We start from the raw sequence: 27,583 nt of genomic DNA, 5'->3' as shown, positions 1-27,583 counted from the left end.
CTCCCCCTGGCAGATAAGGCGCGTGACGACTTTCCGAAAGTAGCTGAACCGCAAGTCGGCTCTATACGGCGCCTGCGCACCGACTAGGCGCAGTATAGAGCCGACTCGCGGTTCGGCTACTTTCGGAAAGTCGTGATGCGCCGGGGGGAGTTTTTCTCAGGCACGTCAATCATATGGGCGGAGTCCCAGATGACATTGCGGCACTGCACAGGAACGCCCAGTCCCACGGGAGCGAGTACCCGGAAGCCAGGAGGAAAATACCGATAATATCGTATGTACACCCCCCCAAAAAAAACGGCATACTGTACATGTTTGAGGTATACTGAATGTAATGTTATATACTTGTTTTTTGGGTGAACCTCCGCTTTAAGATGTCCGGTCATAGGAGTAAGTGGCCAATAGCCCTCTTCCTGTGGTCTCAGGTTGTTGTGCTTGTCTGTTGGGACGCCATCCTGCTTTCTCCATGCCAGTCAACAGTGGCTACCAGTGTTAATGTAGATAAAGATAACTTTAAAATTTGGTATATATCATGAGCACAGTACCATGAACAGTCCAAAGATGGTCTCTCCATCCAAAGCAGCATGCGTCTTAACTTGAGTGCAAGATAGGCAAGATAGGCAACAAGTCTACCAGTTACATCAAAGCCATCATAAAGTCCAATCAACGTTGCTACATAATGCAAATGATGCTCATCGTATCCCAGCCCCAGGAATCCTCCTCCCTGTATTGTATATGTGCTGCTGTAGGAGGGTATGGGTGGGGGTATCTTTGAACGTACCCTGTGAATCCTCCATACATTTTCGGGAATGTGCCAAGAAATGAAGTCACAAAGTGCTAAAAACCTCATGCAAAATGCATTTTCATCCAACCAGCAACAATTAGAAAGGGAAACAAACGTAATAAATATATTATTATATCATAACGGGTCCTTGCGGCTGCCAAGTATTTGTCTTTCATTTGCCACACCGGTGACTCCTCCTTTTCCCAGTTGGGATACCAAGTCAGACGTCAATCGGAGAATCGTATAAAGTTTCATTATCACTGGCTCTGGAGTTGTAACGTTTGAGAACCGTTTCATATTTATGATCATCTGATTCGTTGTGATAGATGTTATTTGCACCTGGTTCGGCGTATCCCGTGTCGCTGTGTCTCTGGTCTCTCGCTCTGATGATATCCAGTGTACAGCGGTGCAGGAATAAATACTCCTCCTAAAAAAGAGACAGAGAACGCGTGGGATTATTTAATAAAGGAAAAAATTGTTTTCCAAATTCAGTAACACATAGAAGCCATTCACATCTCATTGTTCAGACAGCTCTACACCATTAGATGTGACATTGGATGCCTTGGTATAGGACAGTGTTTTTCAACTCCAGTCCTCAAGGCACACCAACAGGTCATGTTTTCAGGATTTTCTTTAGATGAAACGACTGTGGTGATTACTAAGGCAGTGAAACTTCAACATAATGGAAAGCCTGAAAACATGACCTGTTGGTGTGCCTTGAGGACTGGAGTTGAAAAACACTGGTATAGGATACTGCACTTTGTACATTGTAATTGCTGTATGCACCACCTCAATACAATTTAAAGTACCGTATATACTCGAGTATAAGCCGAGGCACCTAATTTTACCACAAAAAACTGGGAAAGCGTATTGACTCGAGTATAAGCCTAGGGCAGGGCCACCATCAGGGGGGTACAGGCAGTACACCTGTAAGGGGGCCCGGAGGCAACCCCCTTTAAAAAAAAAAAAAAAATTTATAACCCCCTATAAAAAAAATATATATATTTTTTTAATATATTTTCAATTAACCACTTGAGACCCACGCTATTGACAAAAGACGTCAACAGCGCGGCTCTCAGGTGCCAACTGGACATCTTTGGACGTCATTTGAAAGCATTACCCGCGCGCCACTGGGGGGCGCGCATCGGGTAAACACTGTCCCGGCGCATAGCTGGGGACCCGATGCGTGTACCTGGCGGCCGCGATGTCCGCCGGGTACACGCGATCGTCGGTAAGACAGCAGGGACGTGGAGCTCTGTGTGTAAACACAGAGCTCCACGTGCTGTCAGAGGAGAGGAGACCGATCTGTGTCCCTTGTACATAGGGACACAGCATCGGTCACCTCCCCCAGTCACCCCCCTCCCCCCACACAGTTAGAACACACCCAGGTTACACATTTATCCCCTTCCTCACCCCCTAGTGTTAACCCCTTCACTGCCAGTCACATTTATACAGTAATTACTGCATTTTTATAGCACTGATCGCTGTATAAATGTGAATGGAGCCAAATTTGTGTCAAAAGTGTCCGATACGTCCGTCGCAATATCGCAGTCTCAATAAAAATCGCAGATCGCCGCCATTAATAGTAAAAAAAAAAAATAATAAAAAAAAAATCATAATTCTGTCCCCTATTTTGTAGGCGCTATAACTTTTGCACAAACAAGTCGCTTATTGCGATTTTTTTTTACAAAAATACGTCGAAAAATGCGTATCGGCCTTAACTGAGAAAAAAAATTGTTTTAAAAAAAAAAAATTGGGATATTTATTATAGCAACAAGTAAAAAATATATATATATTTTTTTCAATTGTCGCTCTTTTTTTGTTTATAGCGCAAAAAATAAAAAACGCAGAGGTGATCAAATACCACCAAAAGAAAGCTCTATTTGTGGGGGAAAAAGGACGTCAATTTTGTTTGGGAGCCACGTCGCACGACCGCGCAATTGTCAGTTAAAGCGACGCAGTGCCGAATCGCAAAAACTGGCCGGGTCCTTTAGCTGCCTAAAGGTCCGGGTCTTAAGTGGTTAAAGCAAGTTCCTATTTTTTTGACCGAAGGTTAACTAACCGAGGTTGCCCACACACGATCGGTTTGGACCGATGAAAACGGTCCATCAGACCATTCTCATCGGATGGACCGATCGTGCGTACGCGGCCTTAGTTTAGGAGGTCTTATATTGAGAGATGGACAATACGCAGTAAACACCACTTACCTTAGTCTGTATCATGGACGGCCGACACAGGAATAAGTCATTAACTGTATTGTACACATCTACAGAATTATCCATCTCTAACTGAGTAACAATGCGACTGAGAGCGATGAAAATTCCGCATCGGCTGCCTCCAGTTCTATGAAAAGAAATGAAATTGTAAAACTGGACAGTGAACGCCTAGATTCAAAGAGACCCTGTCACCAACCTTAAAAATTGCAGGTAAAAGCACAGAAAAGTCACATTGTTTAAATGCTCTCTTGCAGTGTTTTACCTTTCCATAACTTATTTTCTATTCACTTGTAATGTGGTTTCAAACAAGCTAGAAAACAAGATTCTCCAAGAGAGTCAATTCTCCAGCACAGCCCCCTCCCTCCTTGCATCTCATATTGAACTGCATGTGCTGGCCAAGCTCCTCTGCCCCTCCCTATATCTCCCTACATAACTGGAGCGCCCTCTACCATAGGTAGGTGCTAGGTAAGGTTTTTTTTGTGATAGCTGTCAGGCAGTTAAATTTAGGCAGGCCTATGCTGCATGCTAGGCCTGCTTGTTTTGATCTGGGGGGGAAAGGAGTGGTTAGTGTAGCAGTGGGTGTGACCACCTGTCCTTCAGTTCTTGGGCGCCTCCCCTGCTTCCAGGGAGAATGTTCTGGAAGAGGGGCAGGGCTGGGAATTGGAGTGACAGGGAGCTCATGTAAGAAGCCCTGACCAATCCCCAACTGGAATTGGCAGGGGGCAGGCTTCCTACTTAAGCTCATTTCCAGCCCACTGTTTACACACAGGTACTAATGAGTAGATGGAGGGCAGGTGACCCAATCCATGTTCTATTCATATTATCAGGGATGGAGATGCGTTTTTGATACCTTTATACGTATACCTTTATGCGTTTTTATCCAGTGCTCTTTACTACTATACCAATCCTAGATGGAGGAGGTGACACACACCCCTAGTCACCTGCCCTCCATCTACTCATTAGTACTTGTATGCCTCCATTGAGGACCCTATAAAAGTTTAGTTAGGACTACAGGAATGCAGAGAGCCTTGGCGAGGCCTGTAGCTTAACCATATATTTGCAAATGTGTGCAACCAATCCTCTGCTTTTAACATACAAAGTTAGACAGTTGAATTTGGCCTGCTGTTTGGTTGGTAAGTTTAAGCCTGGTTATTACGCATACAACCTTATTTATTTATACTTACTGCTTGCATTTAAACGCATCTCATTTAAAGTCCCAAACCCTTCTCTTTTTCCATTATCAGGGATGGTGGCATGTGTTTTTCATATGCCTCATTCAAAGATCCAATCCATGTTCTATTCACTGTTTACACACAGAGATCCACATCCCTGGCTCTGTGACTGCCGACTGCGGGTACGTGGCGGACATCGCGGCTGCCAGGCGCGCGCATTGGCACCCGCGTGGCGCGCATCGCGGAAGTTAACAGGAGGACGTCCATGGACATCCACCTGGCAGGAAGGCGCCGCTCTGTAGACGTCTTTTGTCTATAGCGTGGGCGCCAAGAGGTTAAACTGTACTTATGTCTCGGTCTGATTCATGGTTTCTGACACTTTTCTCCATTAAACTTGAACTCTTTTATATATATATATATAGTTTCCATTATCATTTGTAAGCACTGTTATAATCCCCGTCCTACCTATCCCTCACTTTAATTTAATTATTAAATATTTTTATAATTTAATTATTAAATATTTTTTAATTTAATTATTAAATATATATTTTAGTTTAATTATTAAATATTTTTTTAATTGAATTATTAAATTTAATTATATTTTAATTATTCTACATTAAAATTGACATGCTGTTTTAGTATGGAATACTTTTGAAAAGAAAATACATTTAGCTAGATTCAGAGACAGTTATGCCGGCGTATCAGTAGATACGCCGTCGTAACTCTGAATCTACGCCGTCGTATTTAAGCGTATTCTGGATAAGATACGAGCGGAGTAAGTCTCCTACGCCGTCGTATCTTAGGGTGCATATTTACGCTGGCCGCTAGGTGGCGCTTCCGTTGAGTTTGGCGTACAATATGCAAATGTGCTAGATACGCCAATTCAGAAACGTACGTGCGCATTTTTTTACGTTGTTTACGTAAGGCTTTTTCCGGCGTAAAGTTAGTCGAACAAATAGCTGGCCTAGCCAATGTTAAGTATGGCCGTTGTTCCCGCGTCGAAATTTGAAAATTTTAGGTCGTTTGCGTAAGTCGTCCGTGAATGGGGCTGGACGTAATTTACGTTCACGTCGAAATCAATACGTCCTTGTGGCGTACTTTGGAGCAATGCACACTGGGATATGTCCACGAACAGCGCATGTGCCGTTCGTTAAAAACGTCAATCATGTCGGGTCACTAGTCATTAACATAAAACACGCCCCCCTGTTCCTCATTTGAATTAGGCGCGCTTACGCCGGCCCATTTACGCTACGCCGCCGTAACTTAGGAGGCAAGTGCTTTGTGAATACAGCACTTGCCTCTCTGACTTACGGCGGCATAGCGTATATGCGATACGCTACGCCGCCTCAAAATTACGCCGACATACCTGAATCCAGCTGATAGTCTTTCAGATATTCATACCTGCAGTGCACCAAGGTGGGGTATTTATTAGGCTGTTGCTCTCTATGCTGCACCACGTGAGTCACAAAGTTTATAAGGAGTTCTTGTTCACACAAGTCACTATTCACCGGCCAGGAGGTGTACTGGAACTGCTTCACCTGAAAACTGCCTTTTTTCTTCACCTGTGTTAGAAAAAAAAAAGTTCTTTGTAAATTTTGTGTCCAGTGTTGGGTTAACAGTTAATTAGATCCTAATCCCATGAAGTCTAATCCCACTTTGTGCTGAACCTTAAACAGAAATTTGATATATTGCATATTATAAAACCATATGCCACATCCCATTCAGGTCGCAACCCCTACCCCCCCCCCCCCCCCCCGTCACTTCTGATGTTGTTTGCTGTTCAGGAGTGGCTTGACAAGAGGAATACGACATTTGAAGCCCATGTTCAGGACCTGTCTGTGTGGCTCCAGCCTCAGTCCACTCCTTTTGAAAGTCCCCAACACTTTTGAATGGCCTTTTCCTGACAATTCTCTCCAGGCTGCGCTCATCTTTGCTGCTTGTGCACCTTTTTCTTCCACACTTTTCCCTTCCACATAACTTTCTATTAATGTGCTTTGATACAGCACTTTGGGAACATCCAACTTCTTTTGCAATTACCTTTCGGGACTTTCCCTCTTTATGGAGGGTGTCAATGATGGGTTTCTGCAGGGCTGCCATCAGGGGGGTACAGACATTACACCTGTAAGAGGCCCGATGGTCCCCAGCGGCCTGGCAGGTCCCCCTCCCCTTATCTGAGCACCAACCCGGCTGGTCAGGAAAGGGGGTAGGAACGAGCGAGCCCTGCACCCCCCACCCCAAAGCACCTTGCCCCCATGTTGATGAGGACAAGGGCCCCTTCCCGACAACCCTGGCTGTTGGTTGTCTGGGTCTGCGGGTGGGGGCTTATCAGAATCTGGGAGCCCCCGGTGCACAACGATTTATATAGGCCTCTTATGACGTCACAGTCCCAGCATGCTCTGGGTGGTGACGACATCATTACCCTGCCCCCTTCTGGGATTGTGACGTCATAAGAGGTCATCGTTGCGCACCGCACACCCGGCATTACAGCAGGAGGGAGCGTTGAGTCAACATCGGAAGAAAAGAAGAGGGAAGAAGGCGACGAGGAAGACCGGGCTGGCCGCCGCTAGTAAAAGCTCGCTCGTCCCCACCCCCTTTCCTGAACGGCTGGGCTGGTGCTCGGATAAGGGTCTGGTAAAATCGCGCGACTCTAAAGTCGCACAAGTGTGAAAGGGGCCCGATGGTCCCCAGGGGCCAGGGTGGCCCCCCTTCTGCTTACTATCTTGCGTCAGGAGAGAAGAGATTACACTTGTTTTTTTCCCGTCAGCACCCCCCCCCCCCCAGTTCTCTGCTCCAGGGGGCCCTGCCCAAAGCTTTGTAAGGGGCCCCAAAATTTGTGATGGCTGCCCTGGGTTTCTGCACAATTGTCAGGTCAACAGTCTTTCCCATGATTGTGATTCCTACTGAACCAGACTGAGAGACCATTTAAAGGCTCAGGAACCCTTTGCAGGAGTGATGGCTTAATTAGCTGATTAGAGGGGGACACTTTGAGCCGAGAACATGGCACCTTTTTACAATATTCTAATTTTCTGAGATTGTGGATTTGGGGTTTTCATGAGCCGTAAGCCAAAATCATCACAATTATAACAAATCACTATGTTGCTGTGCATGTAATGAGTCTATCTCGTATAACAGAGGTCATCCACTCACATGCGTAAGCGTGAATTCTCTGACAATCCCGTCAAGGGAGGGCCTTTCTTTAACATAAGTTACCAGCACATTGCCAAAAAGTCTAGATTCTGTCGAAGGCCAATACACTTCACTAGATGCCTAAAATGGAGAACAAAAGTGAATTCACCAAACATATTGAAATATCTATTATTATTACTATTATTATACAGGATTTATATAGCGCCAACAGTTTACGCAATATAGAAGGGAGACAATACAGTTATAATAGAATAAAATACAAGAGGATTAAGAGGGCCCTGCTCAGAAGAGCTTACAAGGGTGGGGCAGGTGGTACAGAAGGTTGTAACTGTGGGGAATGAGCTCAGCTGATGGAAGGCGTAGCAAGAGTAGGGGATAGTCGGACAGGTTGAGGTAGTGAGTTCCAGAGGATGGGAGAGGCTCTGGATAAAAACTTGAGGTGGAGCATGGGAGGAGGAGACGAGTAGACATGTGCACACTGAATTTTGTGTGTGGACTTTACTCCTTCCAAAATCCCTTAGTAAAAGAACTCTTGAGTAAAACTGGATGAACTTGAATACAGTACCGGTGCATCTTCTTCACAGCTAGAGAACATGATGATGGTGGTCACATTCTGCTCCCAAATCATTTTCCAGAAGTCGTTGACTGTTTCCCGTAAAGGACTCTGCGCAGCAATGAACTCCTTCTTAAATTTCTGTCCCTGAAACAGAACAATAGAATACAATTATAGCTCAGCTAACAACCTATTTGTATTACAGTATTACAGTATTTGTGGTAAAACATGGGTACCTCTGAATGTCATACTTTTTTTTATCACATTAATATCTGAACATGAACCTCTAGGACAGTGGTTCGCAACCTGGGGGTCGGGACCCCCTCGGGGTCAAATGACGATTTGCCAGGGGTCACCCAATCCTGGGCTGTTCCTGAAGCCCGCGCTGCTCTCCCAGCCTTATCAGGACAAGGCACATGGCACATCAGGGTACAGCACAACAGGCCACATCAGGGCACATCACATCAGGACAGGGCACATGGCACATCAGGGTGCAGGGCACATGAAACAGCACATCAGGGTACAAAGCCCAGCAAATCAGGGTACATGGCACACATCAGGGTACATGGGCCACAATCAGGGCACATGGGGCATATCAGGGCACAATCAGGGCACATGAGAGCACATCAGGCACAGCACATCAGTACAGGGCACATGACACATCAGGGTACAGGGCACAGGTACCCTGATGTACAGAGCCCAGCACATCAGGGTACACGAGGCACATCAGGGTACATGAGGCACATCAGGGTACATGGGGCACATGGCACAACAGGGTACATGGGGCACATGGCACATCAGGGCACATGAGGGTACATGGGGCACAATCAGAGCACATCAGGGCACATGAGAGCACATCAGGGCACATGAGAGCACATCAGGGCACAAGGTCAGCGTTTTGTTTGTTGTTTTCTTCAGATGCAGAGCAGTGCAGGAAGCGTCTGTCATAAGTTCACTTGTCTAATTTCATGCTGCGACTCCCCGGCGGCCCCCCCCCCTCTCTTCTCGTCCATCCCAGATGATGTCACAAGCAAATAGGGATGGACGAGAAGAGAGGAGGGGCCGCCGGGGAGTAGCAGCGTGACATGAGAGACAAGTGAACCTCTGACAGACGCTTCCTGCGCTACTCTTCATGCACCTCGATCTACACTTCCGCGGCACCCACCCTGCCTGCGGGCCATTTATTACCGGTCCGCGGGCTGTAAATGGCCCGCGGGCCGGTACTTTGAGACCCCTGATGTAGACTGTTTTTCCCTCTGATGTGCATGTTTTACTATTATGATTTGGGTCAACGGCAGAATGGGGTTCACCCTGAGAATTGTGTCAGGGGTCTCATCTTTATCAGACGCACCGCCACTGCTGTTATACAAGCTGTACACTCACTACTTTACATTGTAGCAAAGTGTAATTTCTTCAGTGTTGTCACATGAAAAGATAGAAGAAAATATTTACAGAAATGTTAGGGGTGTACTCACTTTTGTGAGATACTAAATATTGTTTCCCAAAACTAAACTTCATTTTCCAGATGAAGTCTTCCATAATAGACTAGCAAAAGTGTTTTACTTGCCATGTCTGCTTTGGAGAGATTTCCTATCAAGCCATGTTCTGCATGATGACTGTGTAATAGACAAACATTGAGGAAGACCCCCGCACAAATATTCAGATAGTTATAAAGGGTTGGCAGAGATTCCAACCCTTCGCCAATTTGTCCAAAGCTACAAACAAAATACCGTATTTATCGGCGTATACCGCGCACTTTTTTGCCCTGAAAATCAGGGCAAAATCGTGGGTGCGCGGTATACGCCGATACCCGCTTTCCCGCGCCGAGTTTTGAATACTGCGCCGACATATACCGAGCGCAGTACACTCGCGTATAGTCGGCCAGTCTCGGCTCCTTCCGCGCTCACGTCCTGGACGTACAGGACGTGAGCGCGAGAGTTGCCGAGCCTGCCCGACAATACACGAGTGTACTGCGCTCTGTATATGTCGGCGCAGTATTCAAACTCGGCGCGGGAAACGAGCGGGGAGGACGCGAGGACGCCGCAGAAGGACGCGGGACCCGACGAAGAGGACACCCGAAGCCCGCAGACGGACCCCGGACCCGACGAAGAGGACACCCGAAGCCGCAGAAGGACGCCGGACCCGACGAAGAGGACACCCGAAGCCGCAGACGGACGCCGGACCAGACGAGGCCGCCGATGGACGCCGCGCAAGACACCAAAACTGTAAGTACAAAAAAAATTTTTTTTCCACAGGATTCAGGGCCACTTTAGGGGAGCGCGTTATACCGCGATAAATACGGTAGTTGAGCTTCAATGACATTTCAGTTGTAATATTAATGTTAGAATGATCCAGTTATGATATTGCTATGTAGGGAATTTAGGTTACTTACAGGAATATAACTAGCGTTGATGTAACCATTGGAAGAATTTCCATCTTTTGACAGTTTGACAAGAGAATTATCATCTGGAATATATATAAAATAATAAGATTCTAAACTGAATGTACATTTCTTATAGTAAATAACCAACTAGTAAAAACTAAGTTTTGTTAATAATATCATATGTATAAAGTGCATCTTATGCCACGTACACACGATCATTTTTCGGCATGAAAAAAAACGTTGTTTTTCAAAAACGTCATTTAACCACTTAAGACCCGGACCAAAATGCAGCTAAAGGACCCGGCCAGGTTTTGCGATTCGGCACTGCGTCGCTTTAACTGACAATTGCGCGGTCGTGCGACGTGGCTCCCAAACAAAATTGGCGTCCTTTTTTTCCCCACAAATAGAGCTTTCTTTTGGTGGTATTTGATCACCTGTGCGGTTTTTATTTTTTGCGCTATAAACAAAAATAGAGCGACAATTTTGAAAAAAAAATGCAATATTTTTTACTTTTTGCTGTAATAAATATCCCCCAAAAAGATATAAAAAATAAGTTTTTTTTCCTCAGTTTAGGCCGATACGTATTCTTCCACCTATTTTTGGTAAAAAAAAAATCGCAATAAGCGTTTATCGATTGGTTTGCGCAAAATTTATAGCGTTTACAAAATAGGAGATAGTTTTATTGCATTTTTATTCATTATTTTTTTTTACTACTAATGGCGGCGATCAGCGATTTTTTTCATGACTGCGACATTATGGCGGACACATCGGACAATTTTGACACATTTTTGGGACCATTGTTATTTTCACAGCAAAAAATGCTATAGAAATGCATTGTTTACTGTGAAAATGACAATTGCAGTTTGGGAGTTAACCACTAGGGGGCGCTGTAGGGGTTAAGTGTGACCTCATATGTTTTTCTAACTGTAGGGGGGCGGGGGCTGGACGTGTGACGTCATTGATCGTGTTTCCCTATATTAGGGAACACACGATCAATGAAGCTGCCACAGTGAAGAACGGGGAAGGTGTGTTTACACACAGCTCTCCCCGTTCTTCAGCTCCGGGGACCAATCGCGGGACTCCGGTGGCGATCGGGTCCGCGGGTCCCACGGCCGCGGTCACGGAGCTTCGGACCAGGTCGCGGGAGCGTGCCCGCGGCCCACGGCTGGGCACTTAAAGAGGACATACAGGTGCGTGCTTGTGCCCAGCCGTGCCATTCTGCCGACGTATATCTGCAGGAGGCGGTCCTTAAGTGGTTAAAGATTAAAGTTGAGAAGCGGGGGGAGGGGGTGTTCTGCTGTCAGAAATGAAATCTTACATTAAAGTGAGAAGCGGGGGGTGCTGACTTCTTACCTCTTCTCCCATGCAGCCAGCGAGTTGAGAAGCGGGGTGAGGGGCCGAAAATGACTTCTCACCAGGTCGGGCCTCTAGTAATTTGGGGGACCCTCCGCAGCTTTGCGGGGCCCTAAACGGTTTGCATAGTGAGCCTTTAGGGCGGATCGGCCCTGGTTGGGGATTTGTCATTGCTGATGGGAGGATTAATTGTCGTTGCCAGGGATTTCTTGCCTGCCGCTGGTGGAGGGATTTATTGTTGCTCCCAGAGGATTTACTGCTACTGCTGGGGGTTTGTTGTTGCTGGTGGGGGGGATTTGTTGTCATTGCCAGGGATTAATTGCTGCTGCCATGGGATTTATTGTTGCTGGTGGGGGGATTTATGGTTGCTGCTTGGAATCTCTTCTTTAAATGTGGGTGTTGCTTGGAGGTGGGTAGTGGTGGAGACACAAGGCTGGTGGGTGGGTAGTGGTGGAGACACAAGGCTGGTGGGTGGGTAGTGGTGGAGACACAAGGCTGGTGGGTGGGTAGGGGTTGAAGACAAGGGTGACTAGGTGGGTGGTTGGTTGGGAGGAGGAGGTATTAGGTTAGTACTTGCACTTAGTCCCAAAAAAAGTCCAGCAGAAAAGTATTATTGTTTTTAAATCCAATCATTGCACTTCCTTACCCTGCCATATTAAGATGACATATGGACAACGCTTTGCATCACAGTGATGTCATTTAGGAAGGTGACTATTGGTACGACTTTTTTAATTTGGAGCACCCAACACTTGGACCAAAAGGCAGTCAGTTGGTTAAGTGTAATGACTTGTACATTTTTACTCACATGGAAAAACAGCCTCTGGATGGTTCTTGGTGGCATTTTTTGGATGTGTAGATATAGATCGGGACTGTAGAGCTCCAACGCACTGCAAAGCCTAAATAAGAAATAATTACATAAGTTTTAGTGAACCAAGATACAAAACTGTTTTACCCAATACTAAAGCACTGAGTGCCAAAGGCCGCGGACCGTTTTCATCGGACATGTCCGCTAGCAGATTTTGGTCTGATGGCTGTACACACCATCAAACCAAAATCCCCGCGGACAGAGAACGCGGTGACGTATACGACACCGATGTTCTGTGACGCGGAAGTTCAATGCTTCCGTGCATGCGTCGAATCACTTCGACGTCATGCGCGGGTTCTCGGGCAAGCGGACATGTCCGATGAGTCATACTGACCATCGGACATGTCCGGCAGACATGGTTCCAGCGGACATGTTTCTTAGCATGCTAAGAAACATTTGTCCGCTGGAAACCTGTCCGATCCGCCGGGAAAATTGTCCGGTCGGCTGTACAGACGACCGAACATGTCCGCGGAAACTGGTCGCGGACCAGTTTCATCAGGCATGTTCGGTCGTGTGTACGAGGCCTAAGAAGCTCAGGGACTGGTCATGCCCATGATTAAAACAGACAAGCTTAACAGGTACGCTGTTACCATCGTGTCTATGGAGACAGAGCCTTCTGTGGGGGGGGGGCTTAGCATTGGTGCACCATCAGAGGCGTAGCTTGAAGCTTGTGGGCCCTGATGCAAAGGTTGACCTGGCCCCTGGGCTGTTCTCACCCTGTGACCTCTCCATTTAGGAAATGGCTCACAGCTTGTCCCCAGCCCCCTGGAGCTAGGGGCGGGGGTTGCGATTGTGACCCCTGCAGCCCCTTATGCTAAGCCCATGCTGCCTAGCTTCGACATAGCGACATAGTGGCCAAGATGGCCCAAACGAACTATGTAGAGTGTATCAAAAGCTGCAGTTTAGCTTTAACTGCGACAGAGAGAAATCCAGACTTTTACCATGCAAGATGGGGCTATTAGACATGTGCACTGCCAAAAACTGTGTTCGTTTTCGTTTCAATCGTTTTTTAGCTTTTTCTGAAATGATAAAATTCTGAATTTGGAAATTCGGAAATGAGAAAATTCGGAATTTGGAAATTTGAAAGTTCGGAAATTGAAAAATTTGGAAATTCTGACATTTCGGAATTACCGTAACTAATTTGTCAAAATTCATAAAAAAAAAAAATTTGTCACTAAACGAATTGCACATGTCTAGGGGCTATGCTGTTCGGCAGAGCTGTGTGAATCTGTATTAAGCTGTCTGTCTGGAGTCCAGCTTTAAACTGTAACAGAAGGTTATAATACATACTGAAAACTCTGTGCCAAAGCCTTGGGTGTCCCTTTCTTTCATTTTAAACATTTCTGCAAATTGTTCAGCCTTAGCAGTATGCCTCCTAGGAAAGATAAATTTGGAGATATGATATAAAGGTAAAAATTCATACACATTTTATGATTTGGTAAACGGACTTACTGCCTTTTATCCAGAGACCATTCTCTTCTCCTGCAATTGAAATAAAAAACACAAACAGTAAGCAATGATATGATATGTATATTGGCTATAAATCATATCGAAATTGAAAAGTTACATTTTTTCATGGGATCAGAATTTAAAGGATAATATCTTAAAACATTTACATTTATATGGATATTGCTTTCATTAAGCTCAAAACATCTGAACAATTATATATGATCTTTTTTTTTTTTTTTTGTAATACTGGTTCAGGTTGACTTATATTGTGGCCCTTACAGACCTTGGTTTGGTCGTTTTGGAATATATAGTGCCTTGAAAAAGTATTCACACCCCTTGAAATGTTCCACATTTTATCATGTTACAAACAAAAACATAAATGCATTTTATTGGCATTTTATGTGATAGTGTAATAGATTTTCCATGTCTCAATTCCAGGATACATGTTCTATTACAATTTGGCGCCCAACGTGGGGCGCGAAAATGTAATAGATTTTTCCCTGGTCCAATTCCAGGATACATGTTCTATTCTGCCGCTGAGCCAAATTCATGTTGATCTAAGTACATGCATGCAGAAGAAATATCACACTGCTTTAGTCTCCATCATCAACTCCAACAGAAAAGGAAAGATTTTATTCAAATCACAGCTTTTATAGCCAAAGTGACATAAGCAAGCATCATCACATATGGGTGCATCAGATTGGCTCATCCACATATGGTGTTTTATATATATATATATATATACACATACACACATCACAACAGGAAACAAAAGAAATAAAAGAATAAAAGAAAGGAAAGCAATATTTGAGTGGTTAGGAGAAAGATAACATAGACACAAAGTGGAAGGAAAATGATAAATGGATTTCAATTTTTATTTAAAAAAAAATCTGTGAAAAGTGTGTGGGGTACGTTTGTATAACGACCCCCCGGTGTCAATACTTTGTAGAACCTCCTTTCTCTGCAATTACAGCTGCGAGTCTTTTTGGGGATGTCTCTACCAGCTTTGCACATCTAGAGAGGGACATTTTTGCCCATTCTTCTTTGTAAAATATCTCAAGTTCTGTCAGATTGGATGGAGAATGTCTGTGATCAGCAATTTTCAAGTCTTGCCACAGATTCTCAATGTGATATAGGTCTGGACTGTGACTGGGCCATTCTAATGCCCCGTACACGCGTTTGGGATTCCCGGTGGTAAACAGTCCGCTGGGAATCCCGGGGGGGGGGGGGGGACCAAGTAATAAATATGACATTTAGCTTTAGGATTCCATTCACGCCTTCACATTCTAGTGCCTTTCATTGACATCCTTATGTTATATATTAAAATATATGTGATTTTATCATTTTGTTATTTTATTTTCTTATATTATTATTCTTTTTAACTTTATTAAGAAATAAAAAATAAGAAGTTATACTGGTAATGTACACTACCTGAATTTTGATAACCTACTACTGCCTACCCCAAGTGGGATCAGACTGTAAGCTGGACGTGGGTATCAAATACTCAAATTGTTAGGTATGAGAAGAAGAAGGGAATTAATGATATTCGTTATCTTGGTGTATCATATCACACTAGTCTTTAAATATTTGGAGGCTTTCAGGTTGTTTATCCAAGCTTGGATTATTAATATATATTAATTTAATATATTATATTAAATTAAATGAAATACATACATTAAATATGAAATTCGTCTTTAAGATTCCATGCATGCCTTCACATTCTGGTGCCTTTCATTGATGTCATTATGTTTTATAATAAAATATATGTGATTTTATCATTTTTTTATAGTATTTTATTATATTTTTGATATATATTAATTAGATTTCCTTTAACGAAATACAAATAATAAAAACTATATTGTAATATATTACATTTTTATATTATATTGTTGCAGTTCAACAGGCTGCCAATTTATCAGAGGCCTTTCATTGACATTATTATGCTTTGTAATAAAATATATGTGATTTTATCATTTTGTTAGAGTATTTTATTATATTATATATATATATATATATATATATATATATATATATATATATATATATATATATTAATTAGACTTCCTTTAACGAAATATAAATAATAAAAAGTATATTATAATATATTACATCTTTATATTATATTGTTGCATTTCAACAGGCTGCCAATTTATCAGAGGCCTTTCATTGACATCATTATGCTTTATAATAAAATATGTGATTTTATCATTTTGTTAGAGTATTTTATTATATTATTGATATATATTAATTAGATTTCCTTTAATGAAATACATATAATAAAAACTATATTATAATATATTACATCTTTATATTATATTGTTGCATTTCAACAGGCTGACAATTTATCAGAGGCCTTTCATTGACATCATTATGCTTTGTAATAAAATATATGTGATTTTATCATTTTGTTATAGTATTTTATTATATTATTGATATATATTAATTAGAGTTCCTTTAATGAAATGCATATAATAAAAACTATATTATATTATATTACATTTTTATATTATATTGTTGCATTATACTGTAACAGGCTGACAATTTATTATAATAAAAACATTTTTTTTGAGACACAGCGGCACAGTAGTGCATTACTGTGTTTTGCTGCAATGCACATGTTTTAGGGTAGCATACAAAATAAATGGTATCACATCCCATGTTACTGCAGTACAATGGTGAGAATTGCCCCATTATATTACTTATTTATACTTTATTAAAGGGAAATATATTTGTTTTAGTATTACCTTACAATCTTCCAAATTAAAAATCCCAAAAGGCCGATGACAATAACACCCCCGACACTTCCAACCACGGCCCCAACAATGACACCTGAGGAAAGAAATTAAGTTGAACCGTATTTTATGTCATATTATGCTTTCCACTTTAATATGTTAAATCTAAAAAAAAAACAAATCTGTTTAGTTCCTTTATATTTTGATTCGGTATTTAAATTATTTTGTTTCGTTAAATTTATTACATTTGTTTTGTTTATTTGTTTTTGAATGCCAATTCTAATTTTCCAAATTCAGTCAAATTGAATTGAATTTGACTGAATTCGGAAAATTGTCAAGTTGTCTAGTCTATTTTTCTTTTCTATTCTATTCTATTCTATTCAAATTAAAAAAAAATTATATTCTAAATTAAAATTCCGAAATATGGTTATATTCTAATTTATTCTATTCTATTTAATTCAATTCTATTTTTTTTCTATTCTATTCTTTTCCTTTCTGTTCTATTGTAATCTATTAAATTCGGATTCAAATTTATTCATTTTGAAATTTGATATTCGGAAGACGGTTATATTCTTTCTATTTTGTTCTATTTAATTACATTGGGCCAGATCCACATACATTTCGATCGGCGCAGCGTATCAGGCCTCGTACACACCAGCGGACATGTCCGATGAAAACGGTCCGCGGACCGTTTTCATCGGACATGTCCGCTCGGAGATTTCGGTCTGATGGCTGTACACACCATCAAACCGAAATCCGCGCAGACAGAGAACGCGGTGATGTAGACTACACCGACGTTCTCTCTCGCGCGAGTTCAATGCTTCCACGCATGCGTCGAATCAATTCGACGCATGCACGGGATTTCGGTCTGCTGGTTAGACGTACTAACCAGCGGACATGCCTGCCGGACAGCTTTCCAGCGGACATGTTTCTTAGCATGCTAAGAAACATTTGTCCGCTGGAAATCTGTCCGCTAGCCTGTACACACGATCGGATCTGTCCGCTGAAACTGGTCGGCGGACCAGTTTCAGCGGACATTTCCGGTCGTGTGTACGAGGCCTCAAAGATACACTACGCCGCCGTAACTTACCTGGCGTATATTCGAATCCTCAGCGAGTTCGCGCCGTAAGTGCCGGTGGCGTAGTGTGTTTCTGGCAGCGGATTTCAAATTGGGCGGGTTGGGGGCAGGTTTCATTTAAATGAAGCGCGTCCCTTCGCCCAATAAACTGCGCATGCGTCGTCCCGAAAATTTCCTGCCGTGCATTGCGCTAAATGACGTTGCTAGGACGTCATTTTTTAAATTTAGACGTGAGTTACGTCCATCCCTATTCACGGACGACTTACGCAAAAAATAAAAAAAATTCAAATTTCGACGCGGGAACGACGGCCATACATGGCAAGTCTATCTATACGCCGCAAAATACCAGCTTTAACTATACGCCGGAAAAAGCCGACTACAGACGACGTTAGAAAATGCGACGGCCGCGCGTACGTTCGTGGATCGTCGTAAATCGCTAATTTGCATACCCGACGCGGAAAACGACGCGAACTCCACCCAGCAGGCGCTGAAGTATTGCATCTAAGATCCGAAGGCGTACGAAGCCGTACGCCTGTCGGATCTTACCCAGATGCCATCATATCTTGGTTTGAGGTGGTTCCACCCTTACTATATATTTTCTTTTAGTAACTAAGCCATGCATTAAAATTGGATAGTTTTATCAACAATGCAAATATTCTAAAAATAATGTCACTTCTACTCACCTACATGGTTATCATCAGGGGAGGGAGTATTGGGTAGTTGTAGAGTAACAGTCTTGGGAGTACTTGTGTATTGGAGGGCAGCCACCGTAACAATGGTGAAGGTATAGTTCCCAGGTGTCAGGCCACTGACAGTGACATTCGTTGCCTCCGATGTATATATTGAAGACCCGGATCTGTACAGACCAATCCTAGCCACAGTAATATTGAAGGACTTTTTTGCATTGCTCATATTCACTGGGTTATCCCAGACAAGGGTGACTGTGTCTGTTCCAATAAAATGATGGCTTATATTTCCCGGTGGAGTAGGATCTGTAAAAGAGAAAAATAAAAAGGGATCAAATCTGTACACCTTAAAAAAGTAAAATGAAAAATGTTGTAATTAAAATAAAAAAACCTGCCATGGAGTATAAGCTGTAAAACCCCCAATTACATAGTACAGTGGAACCTCGGATTGCGAGTAACGCGGTTAACGAACGTTTCGCAATACGAGAACTGTATTTAGAAAAATCCTAACTCGGTTTGCGAGCAGGGCCAGCCATCAGGAATTATGGGGCCCCTTGGAGCAGAGAACCAGGGGGGGGGGGGGGGTGCTGCCGCCTCACATTGAGATGCGGGGGGGGGGCTGCCGCGAATTGAGAAGCGTGTGGGGTGCCGCCGCTAATTGAGAAAATTGAGAAGCGGGGGGCCAGAAATTGAGAAGCGGGGGGCCAGAAATTGAGAAGCGGGGGGTGCCACAAATTGGGGGGGTTGCCCCGGGGGAATAAAAACAATTATAAAAAAAGGGCAGGGGTAGCCATCCGGGGCCCTGGGGACCTTCAGGCCCTTTAATAAAAAATAAAAAAAAAAGTATAAAAAAATAAAATATTTTTTTTTATAAAAAAAAAGGGGCGGGGGGGGGGTTGCCATCCGGGGCCCCTGGGGACCTCTGGGCTCTTTAATAAAAAAAAAAATAATAAAAAAAATATAGGGCCAGATTCAGGTACATCTGCGGCAGCGTAACGTATCGCATTTACGTTACGCCGCCGCAAGTTTTACGGGCAAGTGCTTGATTCACAAAGCACTTGCCTGTAAAGTTGCGGCGGCGTAGCGTAAATCCCACCGGCACAAGCCCGCCTAATTCAAATGATCCGGGTAGGGGGCGTGGATCATTTAAATTAGGCGCGTTCCCGCACCGAACGTACTGCGCATGCTCCGTTTTGAAATTTCCCGCCGTGCTTTGCACGAAATGACGTCGCACCGACATCATTTTTGGAAACGTAGACGTGAGTTACGTCCTTTCCTATTCACGGACGACTTACGCAAAAAAAAAAAAATTCCAAATTCGACGCGGGAACGACGGCCATACTTTAACATGGCAGGTCTATCTATACGCCACGAAATAGCAGCTTTAACTATATGCCGGGAAAAGCCGACTAGCGACGACGTAAGAGAATGCGACGGCCGCGCGTACCTTTGTGGATCGCCGGAAAAAGCTAATTAGCATACCCGACGCGGAAAACTACGCGAACTCCACCCAGCGAGCGCCGAAGTATTGCACCTACGATCCGAAGGCGTACGAAGCCGTACGCCTGTCGGATCAAAGCCAAAAGCCGTCGTATCTTGGTTTGAGGATTCAAACTAAAGATACGACGCGGCTAATTTGAAAGTACGCCGGTGTATCAGTAGATACGTCGGCGTACTTGTACTGTGAATCTGGCCCATAGTACTTTGGATTACGAGCATTCTCCTGCAACTTTGATACAAATTTGACGCAACAATTTGGATGGGTGCCACTTGGATACGACTTTGGCTATGACCAGTGATAATGTACAACTGTTGCACACAAAATTGCATTGTATAACATTCAGGTATGACTTTCATGCAAATTTTGAGGGTTAACATTGAAGTCTATGGCCCTCAAGTTGCATGAAAGTCCAACCAAAGTAGTGCTTGAACGACATTGAAGTTGCTGTAACTTTAAGTCACACATATATGGATGAGTATCATTGGAAAACATGGGGAACAACTTGTCATGCAACTTTGATGTCCAAAGTTGCATGACAAGTCGCACAAGTGTGACTGGAGCGGAGCCTAAAGCCTCGTACACACGATCCAATTGTTGGCTAACCAATCGTCAGATTTTTGTCTTAAGGGCATGTGCCTGGATCTTGTCTTGCATACTAACGGTACACAATTTTCGTGCAACACTCAATATTGAACCCTACGGACTAAGACTGGGATGCCATTAAAGTTCATGTGCGTGTAAAGGCAGACGTCCCAATACTTTTGACAATATAATGTACCTACGATAGGCCCCGCTTTGCCAGGGTAGAAAGATGACAGAAAACTCCAATATTGTCAATGTATGGTTGGCATAATTGCAATAAAACAAGGTATAAACTCACATGTGGCCACCATCTTGATGGCGATTGTTCTGGTGAGGTTCCCACTAACCGCCTGTACAGTGACGTTGTATCCCGTCCCTGGTAGCAATGCTGAGAAAGTCGCTGTGGGAGAATTTACTCGTTGAGATACATTTCCAAGAAAAACAATATAATAGTCAACGTTTCCCGGTGCTGGTGTCCATGAGATGACCAGCTGGTCGGTACCGCTGACCACGATGGGAAGGGATGTTGATGAAGATCCTAGAGAATACATATCAGTTATTATTATTGATTCATGATGGACAATTCAAGCGCATTTAATGAATCAAAGAAAAAAAAAAAAAACATTAGCAAAGTGAACGGACTGAAATCAGATCTGTGTAAAATTGGATTGGTAAATAGTGAACTTTAGTGTAATTTTCAGTTAAAAAAGTTTATTTTAGGACACAAAAACGCAATGGGAGGAGATTTGGGCTAGGTTCACATCTATGCAGGTTGCGGTTGATGAGTTTTCTGGCGCATTGTTTTTTTGGCTAATAGGAAAGCATTAAAGCTCTGTTCGTGGATTGCAATTTTGACGTGACTTTACACTCTCTGGCACTCAAGTGGCATCAAAGTCACATCAAAGTAGTGCAGGACCTTTATGTGTCCAAAGTCACATGTTAGGGTTAGGGTTAAGGGCTAGTGGCAATTGTTAGGGTTAAATGTTACAGAGTTAAGGGCAAGGGTTAAATGTTAGGGTTAGGATTAGTGGTAATTGTTAGGGTTGAATGTTAGGGTTAGGGTTAGAGTTAGGGTTAAATGTTAGGGTTAGCATTAAGGGCTATGGTTAGGACTAAATGTTATAGTTAGGGTTAAGGGCTAGGGTTAGAGTTAGGGTTAGTGGTATTTGTTAGTGTTAGGCCCCGTACACACGACCAAACATGTATGCTAAAACTGGTCCGCGGGCCAGTTTCAGCATACATGTTCGGTCGTGTGTAGGCGCGAGCGGGCCGAATTCCAGCAAACATTTGCCCGCCGGGCCTTTTCCCAGCGGGCAAATATTCCTGGACGTGTTTTAAAACCTTCCGCTGGAATCCTGCCCGCTCGGACATGTACGGTCGTCAGTACAGACCTACCGTACATGTCCGAGCGCCCGCCGTCCCTCGCATGCGTCGAATGACTTTGACGCATGCGTGGAAGCCTTTAAATGGCAGGCCCGCCCACGTCTCCGCGTCATCGCCGCGTCATCGTCGCGGCGACGACGCGGACACGCCCCGCGTATTGTTTACGCGCGGACTTCTGTACGATGGTTAGTACAACCATCGTACAGAAGCCCTCTGGCAGGCATGTACGGTGAAAACGGTCCGACGGACCGGTTTCATCGTACATGTTTGCTCGTGTGTACCGGGCCTTAGGGTTAAATGTTACAGAGTTAAGGGCAAGGGTTAAATGTTAGGCTTAGGATTAGTGGTAATTGTTAGGGTTGAATGTTAGGGTTAGTGTTAGAGTTAGGGTTAAATGGTAGGGTTAGCATTAAGGGCTATGGTTAGGACTAAATGTTATAGTTAGGGTTAAGGGCTAGGGTTAGAGTTAGGGTTAGTGGTATTTGTTAGTGTTATGGTTAAATGTTACGGTTAGGGTTAGGGGCAAGGGTTAGGGTTAGAGTTAGGGTCTAGGGTTAAATGGTAGGGTTAGCATTAAGGGCTATGTTTAGGGCTAAATGTTATAGTTAGGGTTAAGGGCTAGGGTTAGGCCGTGTACACACGATCGGTTAAACAGATGAGAACGGTCTGATGGACCGTTTTCATTGGTCCAAACCGATCGTGTGTGGGCACCATCGGTAATATTAAAAGCACATGAAACAAGCACATAGTAGTAATAAAAACAAAACCCACGTGTCTGGATTGGACTTGGTGGCACAATCAGCCATTTCAACACAGCACCCTCCTATAAATGGGTCTTATTACTGTATGGAATCTACATACTACAGAACACATCACCCCTATGTTATAAAGAAGAGGAGGGCGGTGCTCTAGAGTTCTAAGACCAGGGCTGGACTGGGAAAAAATTTGGCCCTGGACTTCATCCAGACTGGCCCACTTTGACAGGTCTGTCCCATGGCGGCCGGACAACTCCCGCACCCCCCCCCCCCCCCCCGGCCACCCAAGCCTCCTCTCCCCCTTCACTAGCCATTCTACTTTATTAGAGTAGAACGGCTGGTACTGGTACTCTTATAGGAAGTACCAGTGGGGAAGCTAAACATTATTTCACCCGGGGCAAAGAATCAGTTCTGTTCTCCCCCAGGTGAGCACTGCGGGGAGGGAGAGGAGGTGAGCTGTGCTGTGCGGGAAGGGAGAGACAGAGGAGCGGAGGAGGGAGGCGGTCCACTGTCACTGAAGCCGGCCCACTGAGCCATCGGCCCACCGGGAAACTCCCTGTAGTCCCAATGGCCCGTCCATCTCTGTCTAACACACTTTCTGTCCTAGGGTGAAAACACTGCTTCTCCACAGATACAGTACAGCTGGTAAATATTGTCACTCTAGAACAAGAAGTGTAGGTGTTCCTGGCCGGATCACAAAGTAAAAGTAAAATTCAGGCAATCTGAAATACATTTAATTTTTGTTCTTGGGTTTCAATATTCTTTAACTTTAAATGAATACACAACAACATGAGTTCAGAAGAAAAAAACGGAAGAGGAGTCATTATAAATAGATAGAGAGAGCCTCAAGTACTGATATCAATTGGTACTCACCTGTAAAATTCTCGTAAGTAGTTGCAGTAATAGGAGAACTGGTGGTAGTGGTAAAAATAGAGGTCAAAATATCGGGTGGGGAAGATGTGGTTGTAGGAACAACGGATGGGATGGAACTTGTGGTAGGAACATTTACAGTAGTAAAACTAGGGGTAGTAAATATAGGAGATTGTAAAATAGTGCTAGGTACATTAGAAATGGAAGTAATAACATCTAGCATGGTAGTGGTAGGAGTACTGGAAGTCAGCTGACTAGTAGTGGTATCAGAGTTGAAATCCGGAGAAGTATTGGTAGAAAGGTCTGTTGTGGTAAAAGAGCTGGAAGTAGAAGTAGTGGTTGGAGGGTCGGGAGTAGGGGGAGACGTGGTAAAAAGGCCATCAAAAGTAGGAGGAACTGTGGTAAAAAAGTTGGAAGTAGGAGAAGTAGTGGTTGTGGTAAAAAAACTGAAAGAGGGAGAAGTAGTGGTTGGAGGGTCGGAAGTAGGAGGAGTTGTGGTGAAAAGGTCAAAAGTAGGAGGAACTCTGGTAAAAAAGTTGGAAGTAGGAGAAGTAGTGGTTGTAGTAAAAAAACTGAAAGAAGAAGTAGTGGTTGGAGGATCGGAAGTAGGGGGAGTCGTGGTAAAAAGGTCAAAATTAGGTGTAGTAGTGGTTGTAGTAGTGGTTTGAGGGTCAGAAGTAGGAGCAGCAATGGTAAAAATGCTGGAAGTAGTGGTTGGAGTGTTGGAAGTAGAAGGGGTAGTATTTAAAGGGTTGTAAACAGGAGGAGTAATGGAAACAGAAGATTCTGATACACCTGCAAAAAAAAAAATATATATATATATTATTTTTTTAATCACATCATTTTATTCAAAGCTTGTACAGAAAAAAACCTTCAGCTTTAAAGGGGTTGTAAAGGTTTGTTTTTTATTTTCTAAATAAGTTCCTTTAACTAGTGCGTTGTTGGTTCACTTACCTTTTCCTTCCATTTCTCTTCTAATAGCCAGATTCAGAGAGAGTTACGCCGGCGTATCAGTAGATACGCAGTCATAACTCCGAATCTGCGCCGTCGCAAATTTAAGTGTATTCTCAAATTGAGATACACTTAAATCTAGCTAAGATACGGCCGCGGGCGCCGTCGTATCTTAGCTGTCTATTTAGGCCGGTCGCTAGGGGCGTGTACGCTGATTTGCCCGTCGCAGTAAAGATACGCCGTTTACGTAAGGTGTTTTCAGGCCTAAAGATATTCCACCAAAAAGATGGCGCAGCCAATGTTAAGTATAGACGTCGGAACCGCGTCGAATTTTAAAATTTTTATGTCGTTTGCGTAAGTCCTCCGTGAATGGGGCTGGGCGTAATTTACGTTCACGTCGAAACCAATAAGTCTTTGCGGCGTAATTTGGAGCATGCGCACTGGGTTACGTCCACGGACGGCACATGCGCCGTTCGTTCAAAACGTCATTTACGTGGGGTCATGCTTAATTTACATAAAACACGCCCACCTCTTCCACATTTGAATTAGGCGCGCTTACGCCGGCACATTTACACTACGCCGCCGTAACTTAGGACGCAAGTTGTTTGTGAATACTGTACTTGCCTCTCTAACTTACGGCAGCGTAGCGTATATGAGATACGCTACGCCTGCCTAAAGTTAGGCTCGTCTACCTGAATCTGGCTATATAATTTACACACAGACTAAATAATATGCACAAAATTTGGGTTTGTACTGCAACTTTCTCCTCACTGGCCTACCTTTACACAGACTAGCTCCATGAGCAGGGCCCTCCCATCCCTTCTGTATTGAACTGTAATTGTACTGTCCCTCCTCTACATTGTAAAGCGCTTCATATACTGTTGGCACGATATAAATCCTGTCTAATAATAATAATAATAGTAATAATTAACTATTTTCCTAGAGTTCAGCTCTAATACTAGCTAGGCACTATTGTACCTGATCTACTCAAAGTATTGTAAGGGGTTAGCTCGGTAGCGGGGTGTGTGATCTCCCCCCCCCCCCCCGGGATGGGTTCACTACACACTGAACTATACAGAAAGGCAGTCGAAGACGGTTGAAAACAAAGATTTTGGTTTATTCTTCCATCTTGCTGGAAACAAGTGCAAGCATCCAAACAGCATAAACAAAATCAAACATAAAATAAACAGCCTACTGCTGGGTAGACACTGCTGGTCATACAGCAGAAAACAATAGTCTTTTTGATTTTTATCACACAGAAAAATCAACAGCACCTCACCTCTTCAGAAGCATTTCAGCTCACTGCTCGCCTTCACTCAGAAAGCCTCAGGATGCAGCAATCAGTAGAAATCCTCTGGATTACTTATAGAGGTCTTAATTGCCTCATTCTGAACAGCTGAAGTTTTCCAACGCCCTTAAACCTTTCTGGCTACTTCTGCAGCCGACACCTGATAATAAGTGGTGTATTGTCTAAACAAGGCAGAAATGCATCTCCCGTCTGATTTACCTGACTTCCTGTCACAGTATATTTATAAATGTAACATCCCCGGTTGTAATTCTGGGTTCCCAAGAATTGCTGTGAGTGGGCCAATATATGAAGAGAAGTTAAAATTCTTAAATATGGATTCCCACCCAAGCAGTAGGACATCCCTACACTGATTTCCTGGGTCAGCACACCTGCTGAGCCCATTGTACTTAAAGCGGGAGTTCACCCATAAAACAATTTTTCCCCTTAGATGGATGCTAGATGGATGCTCGTTCGGTCTAGGGGAATCGGCTAGTTGTTTTAAAATATGAGCTGTACTTACCGTTTTCGAGATGCATCTTCTCCGTCGCTTCCGGGTATGGGTCTTCGGGAGCGGGCGTTCCTTCTTGATTGACAGTCTTCCGAGAGGCTTCCGATGGTCGCATCCATCGCGTCACTAGTAGCCGAAAGAAGCCGAACGCCGGTGCGGCTCTATACTGCGCCTGCGCACCGACGTTCGGCTTCTTTCGGAAAATCGTGACGCGATGGATGCGACCGTCGGAAGCCTCTCGGAAGACTGTCAATCAAAATAGGAACGCCCAGTCCCGCAGCCCATACCCGGAAGCGGCGGAGAAGATGCATCTCGTAAACGGTAAGTACTGCTCATATTTTTAAACAACTAGCCGATTCCCCTAGAGAAAACGAGCATCCATCTAAGGGGAAAAAGTTTTATGTACGGGTGAACCCCCGCTTTAAAGTGGCTTCCTAGTTCCACCCACCATCCCTGTGTTGAGTTCTTGGGTCTGCGCACCTGTTGTGCCCAATATGAGGGGTGCTCACCAACCCCGTGCAAACCAGAGTTGCCACACCTGTACACCTGATGTGCCCATTATAAACGGCTTCCACCATTTTTGCTGGATTTGTACTTATTTTATATTGTACAGAGTGTAACTGGAACAAACAAAGGTGGGCAGGAAAACCCAATCTCCCAGGCGGATAGGAAGAAAGTCAGGAATTAGTCAGAGAAAGGAAATTTCGACAAGAAAAGTCAGATGTGAGCTTTTGGTCGGAAATTCCGACCGTGTGTAGGCTCCATCTGACTTTTTGTGTCGGAATTTCCGCCAAGAAAAATTTGAGAGCTGGTTCTCAAAATTTTCGACAAGAAAAGTTCTTGGAGGAAATTCCGATCGTCTGTTTGAAATTCAGAATGATCCTGACACCAGCATTAAGCATTGTTAAAATGAAAAATAAACAAGTACAAAGAGCATTAGAAGTAAGGATTAAAAAATAAAACGACAATGATGTAGTAATTTACCTGTAGCTTTCACCTGCAAAAAAATAAAAAAATAAAAAAAGAATTAGTGTAATGTTAGTTGTAATGTTAACAAATCATGAAACGTTAGAGCTAAACAATATGCTGAAACTTATTAAAATAGCTTCAATGTTCTTAAAAAAAGAAAAGAAAAAAAAAACATAACTTATTTGGATTTGCACATTAGTATATATTTGTATATATGGATATATATTTTTTTATATATACTGTACATTGTATACATATAGGGGCAGATCCACAGAGATCTGCACCGGTGCAGCGTATGGGAGATACGCTACGCTGCTGTAACTTACTTGTTTAAACTTCGAATCACAGTAGTGTATCTCTC

At 43.6% G+C, this 27,583-nt stretch overlaps 1 protein-coding gene across 1 annotated transcript; it reads right to left on the bottom strand.

The window, feature by feature from the left end:
- Positions 1-950: 950 nt before the first annotated feature.
- LOC120917030 (receptor-type tyrosine-protein phosphatase eta-like) lies at positions 951-24,134 on the bottom strand. Its single transcript, XM_040328018.1, has 13 exons — positions 23,510-24,134; positions 20,797-21,036; positions 18,413-18,721; positions 16,664-16,748; positions 13,923-13,952; positions 13,761-13,845; positions 12,411-12,501; positions 10,262-10,335; positions 7,882-8,016; positions 7,317-7,436; positions 5,571-5,731; positions 2,989-3,124; positions 951-1,208 (listed from the first exon to the last, which is right to left on the bottom strand). The coding sequence occupies exons 1-13, from the start codon at positions 23,727-23,729 to the stop codon at positions 1,002-1,004; spliced, it is 1,893 nt and encodes a 630-aa protein (XP_040183952.1). The 5' UTR covers positions 23,730-24,134; the 3' UTR covers positions 951-1,001.
- Between the last annotated feature and the right edge of the window lie 3,449 nt (positions 24,135-27,583).

The sequence above is a fragment of the Rana temporaria genome, chromosome 11 (assembly GCF_905171775.1).
Source record: "Rana temporaria chromosome 11, aRanTem1.1, whole genome shotgun sequence".
NCBI classification, from domain to species: Eukaryota; Metazoa; Chordata; class Amphibia; order Anura; family Ranidae; genus Rana; species Rana temporaria.
This window is presented reverse-complemented; position numbering and strand designations above follow the sequence as displayed.